Here is an 11,928-nt window from a genome sequence, read left to right on the forward strand (position 1 = left end):
CCCATTATCCCACCTTCCCCCAACTCCCATTTTCTCGCACCGCACTACAAAAAATTTGATGCCAAAATTACAGCCATTTACATCCACTTCAATTCTAATACCCCGCCAGTGTACACATTGGCACTATTGTCCCGTTCTGCCCACCCACTCTCCTCCAGGTGGCTCCCAAGCGTGCATCGTGCTCGTTTTTCCGGTTCATTTAACGCCCAAACCGCGCCAAAACTTGCCCCTCTCCTTCCAGCAGCCGCCCAGATCTCATCTGGATTCCATTCCTTGCGACAGCTGCCACCACGCCAGCAATTGGCCATTGCTTCTCGTCACATTCTTCCTGTGGGTCTCGCGTCTTGCCTAGTGCCGGCTTTTCCCGCTAGTTGCCGTGCCAAACTCGTGCTTTAGCCGCCATGACCACACTCATCCCTACCGCCAGTGCTTGCTACACTGTGCTGCTTCCCCCGACCGAAAAGGACGACAGACTCAACCTTAACGTCCGTACGGGGTCCGCATCGACGCTCTACAACTCGTTTGTGTTCACGTTTGGTGGACTCACCATCGGACTCGAGCTCCACGAGTGCACCATCGAGGAGGTCTACAACACGTTCCACCTGAAGATTCTCCACTCCAACTCCAAGTTCAAGCTGCTCTCCAAGTACCTCTCTGGCGAGATGTTCTACTTGAGTTTGATCGACCGGTACTGGTGCCGGGTACAGCTCAAGCCCGAGTTGCCACGCCCCAAGCCCCGGCTTTTCCACGAGATCTGTGCCGTTAACAACTGCGTGTACTTGTTCGGAGGGTTGGTGATCCCCGACCAGCCTCCTGCCGATGGCCCCACCTCGTACCTCCGGGCGTTCCTCCAGCCTGCAAATGACTTGTGGGAGTTCAATCTCGAAACTGCCAGCTGGACACTTCTCCACGACGGTCGGGGCTACCACTCGGACCCCAGCATCCCCGTTCCCCGTTTTGCCCATAAAATTACCATCATAAACCGCTTGACCTGTGTCAACAAGAAAGACCATTTTGGTATCTTTATTGCAGGGGGCAAGGACCTCGAGTCCCGCCCCATTCGTGATAACGTTATATTCGACTTAGTCGACAAGAAGTACGTTGGTGTGGCTCCTGTAGAGTTGCAAATGTCCTCCAAAGTCGGAGGTGACGTGCTTGCAGTGGATTATACCAACAGCATTGTTGTTAGCTTCCCAGAAGAAGTGGACCATCATCACCATCATCACCACTATGACCCTAACGAAGACAGAAAAAAGCACGATTATAGCCATACCACGGAACAGGAGGAATCATTGATCGTCTACACTCCGACGCCCACGAACAACCCAGACGAATTTACGGATAATCCCCTCAAAAGTTTCAAGATTGGTAAGTCCATCAAGTCTGGTAAACCTTTGCGTATCCGCAAGAAGAAAATTCTCAAGCACGAAAGTACGGAAGCCGGCGATGCTACCAAAAAGGTGGTTGAGCGCAAGACAGTCAAGCAAACTATTCCTTACAATTTGCGGTTCCCTACAGGTGGTCTTTTTGGTCAAAATGTGGTAATTACAGGTTTCTTACCCAATGACTATGACATCTCGATTTTCATCTATAATAAGCCTACGGGGAAATGGTCTCGGTTAAACATATTTTGCAATCATGATTATGGGTCCCATCGTTTTTGGGGTGGTTATGCCTGGCAGTCTCATCACAAAGTGGTGTTGCTTGGAAATTTCATAACTTCTAGAACGACCAGCAGTATAAGATACTTCAATTTGATTGTAACCGTCAGTTTACCTATCACCAATATTTTGGCAAGTTCTGAATTGGCTGGTGGCCATCACCATACCGCTGACGGAAGAAAGGTATATCATCAATCAGAAAAATCAAACTTGGAAAAGCGAAGCGACGAATCAGTGACGGACGATAGTACCTGCAGTAGTGCTCTTCTCGAAAAAGTCACCGATGATGATGATCATGATGAATCAATTTCGAGGTCATCGCCAGAGAGGATTCCATCAGACGATGAAGAAATTGATCCTCTCAAGAAGATTACGTCAAGAAAACTCTCCACAGTATCAAATTCCAGCGATAAGACATCTCCAACTACAATCAGTTTCAGTGAGTATGTTCACTATGCAGCTCCTAAAACAAACTTTACAAAAATCAGATCCGTTTTTCCACCTGCAGCTATCACACTCGGTCGTAATGCATTTGATAGGTACGGTGACTTGATTTCCGATTTTGAAATGATCAGTAGTTCAGGTGAACGAATCCCTGTATCTTTAACTGTATTATTACAGAGATGGGGAAGGTATTTCATCAAATTATTGGCTAAGGGATATGTTCAAGCGGTTGATAGATTTGACCACGAACAAGCCAGCGGAACTAACTCAACTCACACCCAAAAGTTGAGGACATCAAAAAGTACAGAAAGTACATCTTCTTCAGTTAGTATTTCTAAGAAGAACAAAAAATCATCAATTGGTACGTTGAGTTCTTCAGCATCTGACGGTTCCGAATCGGGAGGACAAGCTAATAAAAAGGAAGGCTCTCCACCTAAAATGACATACCATATTTCGTTACCTATTCCTCCTTCCAAGGCTGCCCCCAAGGACGCTCCCCATTTCAGGTTACCTTTCCAAAACAACAATTCAAGTACTTCCATTAATGACAAGAAATCAGATACATCTAGTTTCATAGTTGTTGATGAGAAACAGGCCAATGATCAGTCTATGAGTGAGATTCCATCAGTTGACTCCGTTGAAAAGCCAGACGAACTTCAACTGGGACGAAAAGACTCAATGAGTTCTTTCTCGAGTGGGACATCATTATTGACTTCCCATCTTCAGGATATACCACCGCAGCTACCATTGCCAGCTGAACTGATCCCAGCTGTTCCTGCAACCCCAACTTCTTTCAGACAATCTTCAAGAAAGAATTCCGGAGACTATGGATCACCTCGTGCTTCCTTGATCAACACATTGACTCAATTAAGGAATATTCCTACAACTAGATCACCCAGAGACTCTCCATTCGCATCTCCTAGAGCCTCGTTGTCGAATCAGGGAGGAGCGGGGCCTAACTCTGGAGGAGCTGATCTTTTCGGGACTAATGTGCCTAACTTAAGACCTAATCAGGCTGTTTCCATCAAATTGAGCCCAGGAAAGAGACTAGAAGATTCATCTTACACTTTAGTAGATTCTGTTGACTCTTATGACCTGAGAAAACTGTCTGACAAGAAGCCTTGCTCGACTGGGAAATTGCCTTCCTTCACAACTTCTGAACCCGATACAGATAAGTTTGCTTCGCTTTCCTCGACTCCTTCGAATAATAGCAAAGAAAGTCAAGAGGAATTCGATGAAGATCAAAATGAAGAAGATGATGAGCACCTCACCACTTCTCGTGGATTATTCGATAACGCATTGCTTAACTTTGAAAATATAGAAAATGGCAAGTTTCGAATGGAGCCCTCGTTGATTCCTAGAAAACTTTATATGCCATGTTCTACAACAACTATCAAGGCATTCTGTGAATACCTTTATACGGGCCAAGTGGGAAACAAGTGGCTATTATTCCCCACTACATTAGACACACTTGCGATATCCAAGTTTTTCAAGGTTCCATTGTTGTATGACTTGATCAGTGAAGTGCTTTTTGGTATTATAGGTAGAAAGGAAGCTTTTATTATTAAGGAAGGCAATAAGTTGAAGAAAAGGTACTTTAAAATCTTGGAAACAACCGGTACTCAAATTGACCCTAATTTTAATTTTCCACTAGACGAGTACGAGGGGTTCATGGATACAGTTGATGATGGCTACTTGGATATAGCCTTATTGAAGAAGTCATCAAACTTGCACAAAATGAGTGTGACTTCTAATATGAGTGTAAGACGAGACAAGGTAAGAAAGTACTCAACTTCCAGAAGAGCTTCCTTGAATGATACTGAAATCACGGAAAATGAAGAAAGATCTGACCACACTCCAGGGATTGAAGCTGAATTATCGTGGAATCAGGGGGTAGCAGGAGCTCGATCTGATGAGATAACCTATAAAGCCAATGCTGATGTTGCACCTAAAGATGGATCAAGAATTGAAGATTCGACTGATGATTCGGACAAAAAGACAACCTCAGAAGAAGACCCTGAATTTGAATTGAAATATCTTGACACTTATGATACCCCACTTCCTGAACCCAAGGCATCACAAGAAGAAGAAGATGTCAACACTCAGGATGCCGAAGAAAAGGAACAAAAACGTACACTTCTGACATTGACTTTAGAACACTTGGTATCTCCAGATTCCCCTGTCCCTCCGGACTGTGTGATTGATTATGTTTATGAGAGTGCTGCCTTGGTAGTGGACATGAAGCTTATTCTCCGTGCAGCTAATGTGAGGGAGATGAGTCGTATCTTGACCCAAAGCAGGCTTAGTATCAATAATGAGATTGAAAAACTATCCAAGAAACTGAGGAAAGTTACACCGGAGTCTATTCCAGAGGAAGCGCCACCTAAAAGACCACTGCTCAAGCATTTACAAAGTGAAGGGTCTATCATTAGTGACAAAACTACAATTAGTAGACCCGAAGAGAATGCCCTCAAGGGATCTATTTCGCTGGCTTCATCGTTTCATAGACCATCTTCTGCAAGTCTCTTGAAACCAAGCGTGTCGAGCTCATCCTTGTCTAACTTCGCCAACAATGGGGGAAGTAAGAGTTTCAGGGGTATAACCGGGTTTACCCCATTCAAACAAAGCAAAACAGATCCTCGAATGGGCAATAAAGAACTTGATAAACGTATCACCAAGCTGATCAAGAAAGACGAGAAGCAGAAGTTGAAGAACGAAAAAGACCGTCAACATCACGAAAAATTGGAAAAGCAACAGCTTCAAAAGGCACAGAAGGCCCATAAGGCCCAACAAGAAGCGGAACAGAAAGAAGCAAAACCCAAGAAGTCTTCTATGCATGGCCTTTTACATCGGAATTCGTCTAAAGTGAACTTACCAACCTCAGCCACATCCTCCATAAGCTCAGTGGCTACCCCCTCTTCATCAAAGAAGCATCACCATGGTTTTTTTCATTTGGGTAGGAAACATGACACCCCCGAAGACTCATCCTTGGATGACAATCAGATGAGAAGAACAGAAAGCTATAGCGCAAGCATCAATCTGGAGGGCTCTTCAAGAAAGACCAAGAAGTTTTTCGGATTGAGGAAATAGGATCGTTAAAAGAGTCTAGTAATGTCAATTTAGTACAATGGTGTAATTGAAGTGACAATTTTTTTGTAGAAATTTCCACAATAAAAGACACAATGTAATTACCCAGCTGAGTGATGTCGTAAGCGCAACAATGGATACAAGAGTATTTCTAAAATACGTTCCACTAGAGAAAAGGGGGAAAAGTCACGAAATCAAAACCACTAACCTGGTTGGTAGAATCACTAACCAAATTGTTTGATGATTGATGTTACAGAAGTTTCACAACCATGGTATCTTGAATATTTGAAAAGGTGATGGGTATATCATTCAATCAATAGTTTAGCTCAAAGTGCTGGGAAATTACCTGGATATTTTGGGTGCAATTTGCAACCAAATTTCCATTAATTGCAATCACTGTGAGAAGAGCCATTTTCTTAAACTTCAATGTACAGAGTGATTAAGACAGTTGAAGCTTACAATGTTCTGAACAGTTCAGTTTCTAAGATGTTTTTAATTCCCTGGGGGTATCCTGTTGATGATCATTTCGAACATTTCTGGTATACACTACCAGCAGACAATTAATGCTCGAAAGCTCAGCTACAGAAATCACCCTGCTTTCCTTACTGTAATCTAATGGCGCTCTCTGCAATTGTCGGCAATATTTGCTCGAAATGCCTGAAACTCTAAAATCATTACCTTCGAATGCAAATTCTTTCGAAGCCCCCGGAACTGTTACTCCGTATTGTTTAGTATAGAATAGCGCTGCTTGATCAAGTCTTAGAATCCTGTTGAATTGGAACCTCGAGAGTACTCACAAGTTGGTCAATGCTTTCTAATAAACACAGCTTTGGGCCAAAGTCAAAATTTAACTTCGGGGTGCAAACTCTGGATATTTACTGAGCCACCATATCGACATTTCGACGCTTAAGCCATACCGAAAGTCCGAAACATGGTTCGAGAATGACGTAATTGGCAACACCAGCCCTTTTTCCACCAGAATCCTGACAGTGTACAGCAAAGATTTGGGTGGACCTGCTCACTCTCATCACACTTAGGTGTGGCTCGAGCATTCAAATCGACTCAAGCGGTAGAACTAATAAGTCCCCAAATGCTTCTTCAGTGGCTTCTCTACCCGTTATTCTGGCTTCAAGCAGGCTGTGTGGCCCGATGTCTCCTCTGTATCTCTGAAAATGTGAACTTCATCTCCAGAATACTTAAATCCGCTACACATCGATAATCGAAGTATATGACGGGTAAATCCTGCTAGTCAAGCATTATTTAATGGTACTATTTTTATGAAATGAATTTGCAGCACTAATGGTATTTCCCAGTCGACTGTCCCGTCAATCCAGGGAATTAGAAGGTGTGTAATGCGTTTAGATGGCAATCATACTTCCGATTCATTAGACTAGGTATTTCGACCACTAGAGCATAAATGAAAATAGGCATTCTTTGGCTCACTTCCACACTACATTACTCTGAGACATTTTGCGGACTACTGGGCCGTCGATCCTGGGCGGAAAACACACTACAATGCTGCTTTGGTAGTTCATCTGCATTAGTAACCCTCTCCGAAAACTCCGACCATCCGCGTTCTTCCCGCCCGCTTGCTTACAAAGCTTCTCCGACATCTCCAGCGCGGAAAATTGCATTTCCCAATCTAGTAAGCACCTCTGCAACACCTGGCCATTCGCCGCCACCAAGGCCTCCAGCGGCCTCTTGGGGCCCCACCTCAGCCTCCATCACGAGCCCGCTCCTCATGCCAATTTCAACCATCCTGTCACCTTCTGCCTGTGTACACTCCTCGAATGTTCCAGAAAAACGTCTCACTCCCACCAAACCCAAAATCCAAAATTGGGGCTCCTCCACAACCACGAGCTCATAGCAGAGCACGCCACGGTGGACGCCAGCAACAGCAAGACTCGAGGCTCAGATTGCCGTCATGGGTTGGACTGTGGACGCCGCAAGCCGCACGGTTGCTGCCACAATAACGGGGCTACTACCAGGGTCGGTGATAGAGGCAGACACTTTTCAGGCACTTTTCACACAAGGCCCTGCTTAGTAACCTCCGCATGGTGGGCAGGTGGTTCCGCCATGAGTAAGCCGTGTATGGGAGGGCCTCCTAACCAGGTGCGGGATTGCGTAACACGGGCGCACCCGCCAATCACGGATGTGTCCCTGACGTGAACCCAACCACGATTGCTGCAGCTACTGCATGGCGCGCACTGGGTACATCTCCCAATCGGTTCCGGTATACACCCCACCACAAACTGCAAGCCACAACTGCACTATATAAACCCCAGCTATTCCCCTTGGTTATGTATCAATCAATTTCATTACTACTACAACATGTCTCTCATCAAAAACGCTGACATTGTCACTTTAAACAACGGTGTTCAAATCCCACAAGTCGGGTTCGGTACCTGGAAGTCCGAAGACGGTAAGGGTTACGAAGCCGTCAAGATCGCTTTGGCCAACGGCTACACCCACATCGACACTGCTGCTATCTACAAGAACGAAGAGGAGGTTGGCAAGGCCATCAAGGAATCTGGCATTCCAAGAGAAAAGTTGTTCCTCACCACCAAGTTGTGGAACACCGACCAGACCCGTGTCGAGGAAGCTCTTGACGAGTCCTTGAAGAAGTTGGGCACTGACTACGTCGACCTCTACTTGATCCACTGGCCAACCCCATTGGACGCTGAAGGCAACCCCCTGGGCCACTCTTTCGTCCAAACCTACAAGGACTTGCAAAAGATCTACAAGAACACCAAGAAGATCAGAGCCATTGGTGTTTCCAACTTCACCATCGAGGACCTCGACACCTTGTTTGCTGACAAGGAGGTTGACGTCGTTCCAGTCGTCAACCAGATCGAAGCTCACCCATTGTTGCCACAACAAGACTTGTTCGACTACCTCAAGGCCAAGAACATCTACGTCGAGGCCTACTGTCCATTGGGCTCCGACGGTGCTCCTGTTGCCAAGCACCCTACCGTGGTCAAGGTTGCTGAGAAGCTTGGTGTCAGTGCTGTGCACGTATTGATCTCTTGGGCCATCCAAAGAGGCAGTATCGTTTTGCCAAAGTCTGTCAGAGAAAAGTACATCATCAGCAACAGAGAAACTCTCCACCTTCCACAAGAAGATTTCGATGCCATCAACGACATCACCGTGCACGAGAAGCCACAAAGACTCAACAACTACGGACCAAAGGACTTCAAGGACAAGTTCTAAGGGTATAGCCAGTTAAGTATTTAAACGAATGTACGTGAAAAATTGAACACATATGTAGGAGACGCAGAGCGACCCGTGCATCGAGATTGTGCATGGGGATTATGGGGGACGCATGAGCGATCGGTGCATGGAGATCGTACCGGGTTCGGTTGGGTTCCCCAACCTCGAGGGCGAAGTTACCCCACAGCGGTAGGGTCGCCGATGCGATTTTGGTGGGGGCCGGAACCATTTCCTATTTGGGCCATGTAATATCCACTGGAAAATCACCGGAATCACGACGTGGCATCGTTTTGACCACGCTTGGCACCGGTATATATAATCCACCGTCTGTGACCTGTCCCCCATAGTCGCAACCCTCCCGCACACCATGACCCAATCTATCAACACCGAGCTCGTCAAATACGCCTACGAAAACCTCAACAACCTCCCCAAGGGACTCGAGTACGAGAAAATGATCCTGTCGGTGCCGTACAACTGCTTTTCGCCCGAATTGGTACGTGCTCGGACAGTGGCACACGAAGATGCGTTGGACTACGGAGCCATCCGTCTCAAGCACTACGATTACGATCCTGAAAAATACGCCAAGGCCAGGCTCGACCACTTGAGAAAGATCTTTGGCAGTGTGGAAGACGACGTCTTCATGGAAGCCCCCTTCTACGTGGACTACGGCTGCAATGTCAAGATCGGAAAGCACTACTACGGCAACTTCAACATCACATTTTTGGACTGCACCTTGATTACTCTCGGTGACAATGTGATGTGTGCCCCCAACGTGACCTTCACCACCGCCACCCACCCCACCGACCCACAGCAGAGATTGGATGGCGTGGAATACGCCAAGCCCATCACTGTTGGTAACAATGTGTGGTTTGGTGCTGGTGCCACCATCTTGCCCGATGTGACCATTGGAGATGGTGTGGTGGTTGGTGCAGGTGCTGTTGTGAACAAAAGCATTCCTGCCAACGCTGTGGTGGTGGGATGTCCTGCCAGAGTGATCAAGATCATGCAGCCTTCCGACAACAAGGTGGAGGTGGCTAGGGAGGTGGGCACTGTTGTGTAATATTGATGGTAATTCAATGCAGCTGCGAAAATTCCATCGATAACGAGGTAGTTACTAAGGCGGGTCACAGCGTAAACTAAACCTCTAACATTATATGAATAACGACTCGATTGTGCGAACCATAGGTCCAGATTGGTACAGCCATACCAAATTTTGTACTCCTAGACCTTCTTTCCCGTATTTTATGAGAATAATTCATCCAAAAATACCCCAATATGTTAAATGAGTATGATAGATTATTAAGCCTGAGTCCCTTTGCAAAATAGTGGAACTAAACATAGAATATTACCTTTTATGGCGGCACGCTTCTTGTTGTAGATGTACGTACATTGTTGCATTTTGCAACTTGGAACCATTCCAGGGTTGAAGGTGGCTGGGAGTCACCCTTACTGTTGCCTACCGAAATGAATTTTTAGGAGTGTATGGTTATTTCAACATATTCTCTGATTCAGGGATGGTGCTGGATAATGCCTACCAACTAATTTTTTTAAGATCAAGTTGAAATGTTGAAAAAAATATTCATTTAATGAATTGACCAAACTTGATATAGAACTGCACAATAGAAGAGCAGATAAAGTAATTGTACTCATCCAAATTGCAATAAAGATGGACTATCCTTCTATTGATTGATCAACCACAAAATCAAATAGAGACATTGCGGTAAAATTATAGTTTCGATTAATTTTGTCAAATTTCTACGTTTGTCTTTAAAAATAGATCAAATCTCTGATTGTTTTGTAAATTGACATTTTATTCTATTTGTCCCACATTACCAACGTGAGTTGAATTTACCACCAAAATAGTGTCCACAAGCTTGTTTTTGATTCCTCTTGGTTGGATTTCTCTCTTTGAAAGCCAACACGCCTGCCGGAAATTAATCGAGCTAATCTTAATTTCTTTATCTGTATGATAGTTTAATATTTCCCTGAAGCTGGCACTTAATTTCAGAAATAGCCAGATTCGAAGAAGTTCGTGCAGAAAAACCTCATTCTCCGATAAGTCCCATTTATTCTAATTATTAATGGTGATTTCAGAGCACTGTTTATGATACTACCACAAACCTACATCTTTCTCAGCCAAAAAAGAAACATCCTCACTTCATTACGCCTCGATCCAGAGATTCCAATTGGATCCTCACAGCATTACTGTACCCATTCAGCTCGAAGTCTAGCTAGGATTAAAATTACCTGTCACCAAACCTATAGCTGTCTGGTTCGTACACGACCATCCATTATCAATTCAGATTTACACGTGACGGTAATACACCACAACCACTCCACCACCATGTCCAACGAATGGTCCAAGCCAACGTATCTGCTGTCAGACGTAAATGACTTCATCATAGCCGACGAGGATGTCCCTCCTGCGTACGGACCTGGAAACTCCTCCGCCAATGCCTCAACTTCCACCTCCAACAACACCAACACAGGCTTCAACCTTTTCTCTAACTTTTACACTCCAAAAGTCGATCTATCATCCACATTTGCGCCGTTCACCTCCTCCAACTTGCCAGGTAACAACACCGTTCGTGAGCGTCAGTATACTGGAGGCGACACCTTGGACGAGCCAGTGTGGGCCACTCTCAAGAGAGATTTGAGCCAGATAGGAAGAAGATTGGCAATCGTGATATGGCCAATGCAGTTGTCCAAGCTTGCAGCAGACCAGCAGCTCAAGCTCATTGATTTTGCGGCTTCCAGCGGCATCAGATTGCCCCAGCTGCTAGTGAACAACCGCATGGTGCTCGTTTCGGAACAGCAAGACCCCGAACAATCGTCGGGATTACCGCAGAACGACTTGGTTCTCGAGGGCAACTTGGACTGGGACTTATGGGGGCCTTTGATTTTTTCGTTGATGTTCTCAGTGGCCCTCGGAATCTCTGCTAAGGGAGACCAAACTAACCTGGTTTTCTCAGGTTCCTTTTCGTTCATTTGGGCGTTTTTCATCGTCATAGGGTTGAATATCCAGCTTCTTGGGGGTAGCATCTCGTTCATGTCTGCTATCAGTGCAGCAGGATACTCCTTATTTCCGATAGTGGTTGGTGAATTGATCTGTTCCTTGCTAGTCAAGTGGAAGTTGATCCGGTTGATATTGATGGCAGTCTTGAACTCTTGGAGTATATACTCTGGCGTGTTGAGCTTGCAGTGCTCGGGGGTACTCCCAGGAAGAGTTTTGTTGGCGATCTATCCAGTGGGATTAATGTACACTGTATTGAGTTGGTTGGTGGTTATTACCTAGAATCAGGCTTCATGGGTGGGAATATATAGTATGGCGAGCTCAATAAATGGTTAAATCAATGCATTCTACACAGACCCAAAGGGGAGATTATCCGAAGTTAAGAGAATGGCTCTTTTTGTCACAATCCAAACGGATTGATCGGATATGGCTTTGGAAAATCAAATCATCATGGAATATGATCATGCATGTATCTTTGAGGTGGTTAATACTTGCAATGTGAAAACTACCACT

General features: G+C 45.3%; 4 protein-coding genes across 4 annotated transcripts; all 4 read left to right on the forward strand.

Moving 5' to 3' along the window:
- Nucleotides 1–401: 401 nt before the first annotated feature.
- MDS3 (Mds3p) lies at nucleotides 402–5,195 on the forward strand (the record flags this gene model as incomplete). The annotated part of the gene is made up of 4 exons (XM_020209953.1): nucleotides 402–1,920; nucleotides 2,002–2,406; nucleotides 2,683–4,830; nucleotides 4,918–5,195. 4 exons carry the CDS (start codon nucleotides 402–404, stop codon nucleotides 5,193–5,195), a joined length of 4,350 nt encoding a protein of 1,449 aa, XP_020064506.1.
- Nucleotides 5,196–7,291: 2,096 nt separating this feature from the next.
- On the forward strand, nucleotides 7,292–8,457 carry CANTADRAFT_255416 (aldo/keto reductase). Its single transcript, XM_020207454.1, has one exon. It carries the CDS (start codon nucleotides 7,524–7,526, stop codon nucleotides 8,400–8,402), a length of 879 nt encoding a protein of 292 aa, XP_020064507.1. The 5' UTR covers nucleotides 7,292–7,523; the 3' UTR covers nucleotides 8,403–8,457.
- A 312-nt stretch (nucleotides 8,458–8,769) lies between these two features.
- On the forward strand, nucleotides 8,770–9,462 carry CANTADRAFT_22130 (acetyltransferase; the record flags this gene model as incomplete). The annotated part of the gene is made up of 1 exon (XM_020206785.1): nucleotides 8,770–9,462. The coding sequence occupies one exon, from the start codon at nucleotides 8,770–8,772 to the stop codon at nucleotides 9,460–9,462; it is 693 nt and encodes a 230-aa protein (XP_020064508.1).
- A 1,284-nt stretch (nucleotides 9,463–10,746) lies between these two features.
- CANTADRAFT_22131 (uncharacterized protein) lies at nucleotides 10,747–11,697 on the forward strand (the record flags this gene model as incomplete). Its single annotated transcript, XM_020206786.1, has 1 exon — nucleotides 10,747–11,697. One exon carries the CDS (start codon nucleotides 10,747–10,749, stop codon nucleotides 11,695–11,697), a length of 951 nt encoding a protein of 316 aa, XP_020064509.1.
- Nucleotides 11,698–11,928: the final 231 nt, after the last annotated feature.

This window comes from Suhomyces tanzawaensis, assembly GCF_001661415.1.
Source record: "Suhomyces tanzawaensis NRRL Y-17324 unplaced genomic scaffold CANTAscaffold_4, whole genome shotgun sequence".
NCBI classification, from domain to species: domain Eukaryota; kingdom Fungi; phylum Ascomycota; class Pichiomycetes; order Serinales; family Debaryomycetaceae; genus Suhomyces; species Suhomyces tanzawaensis.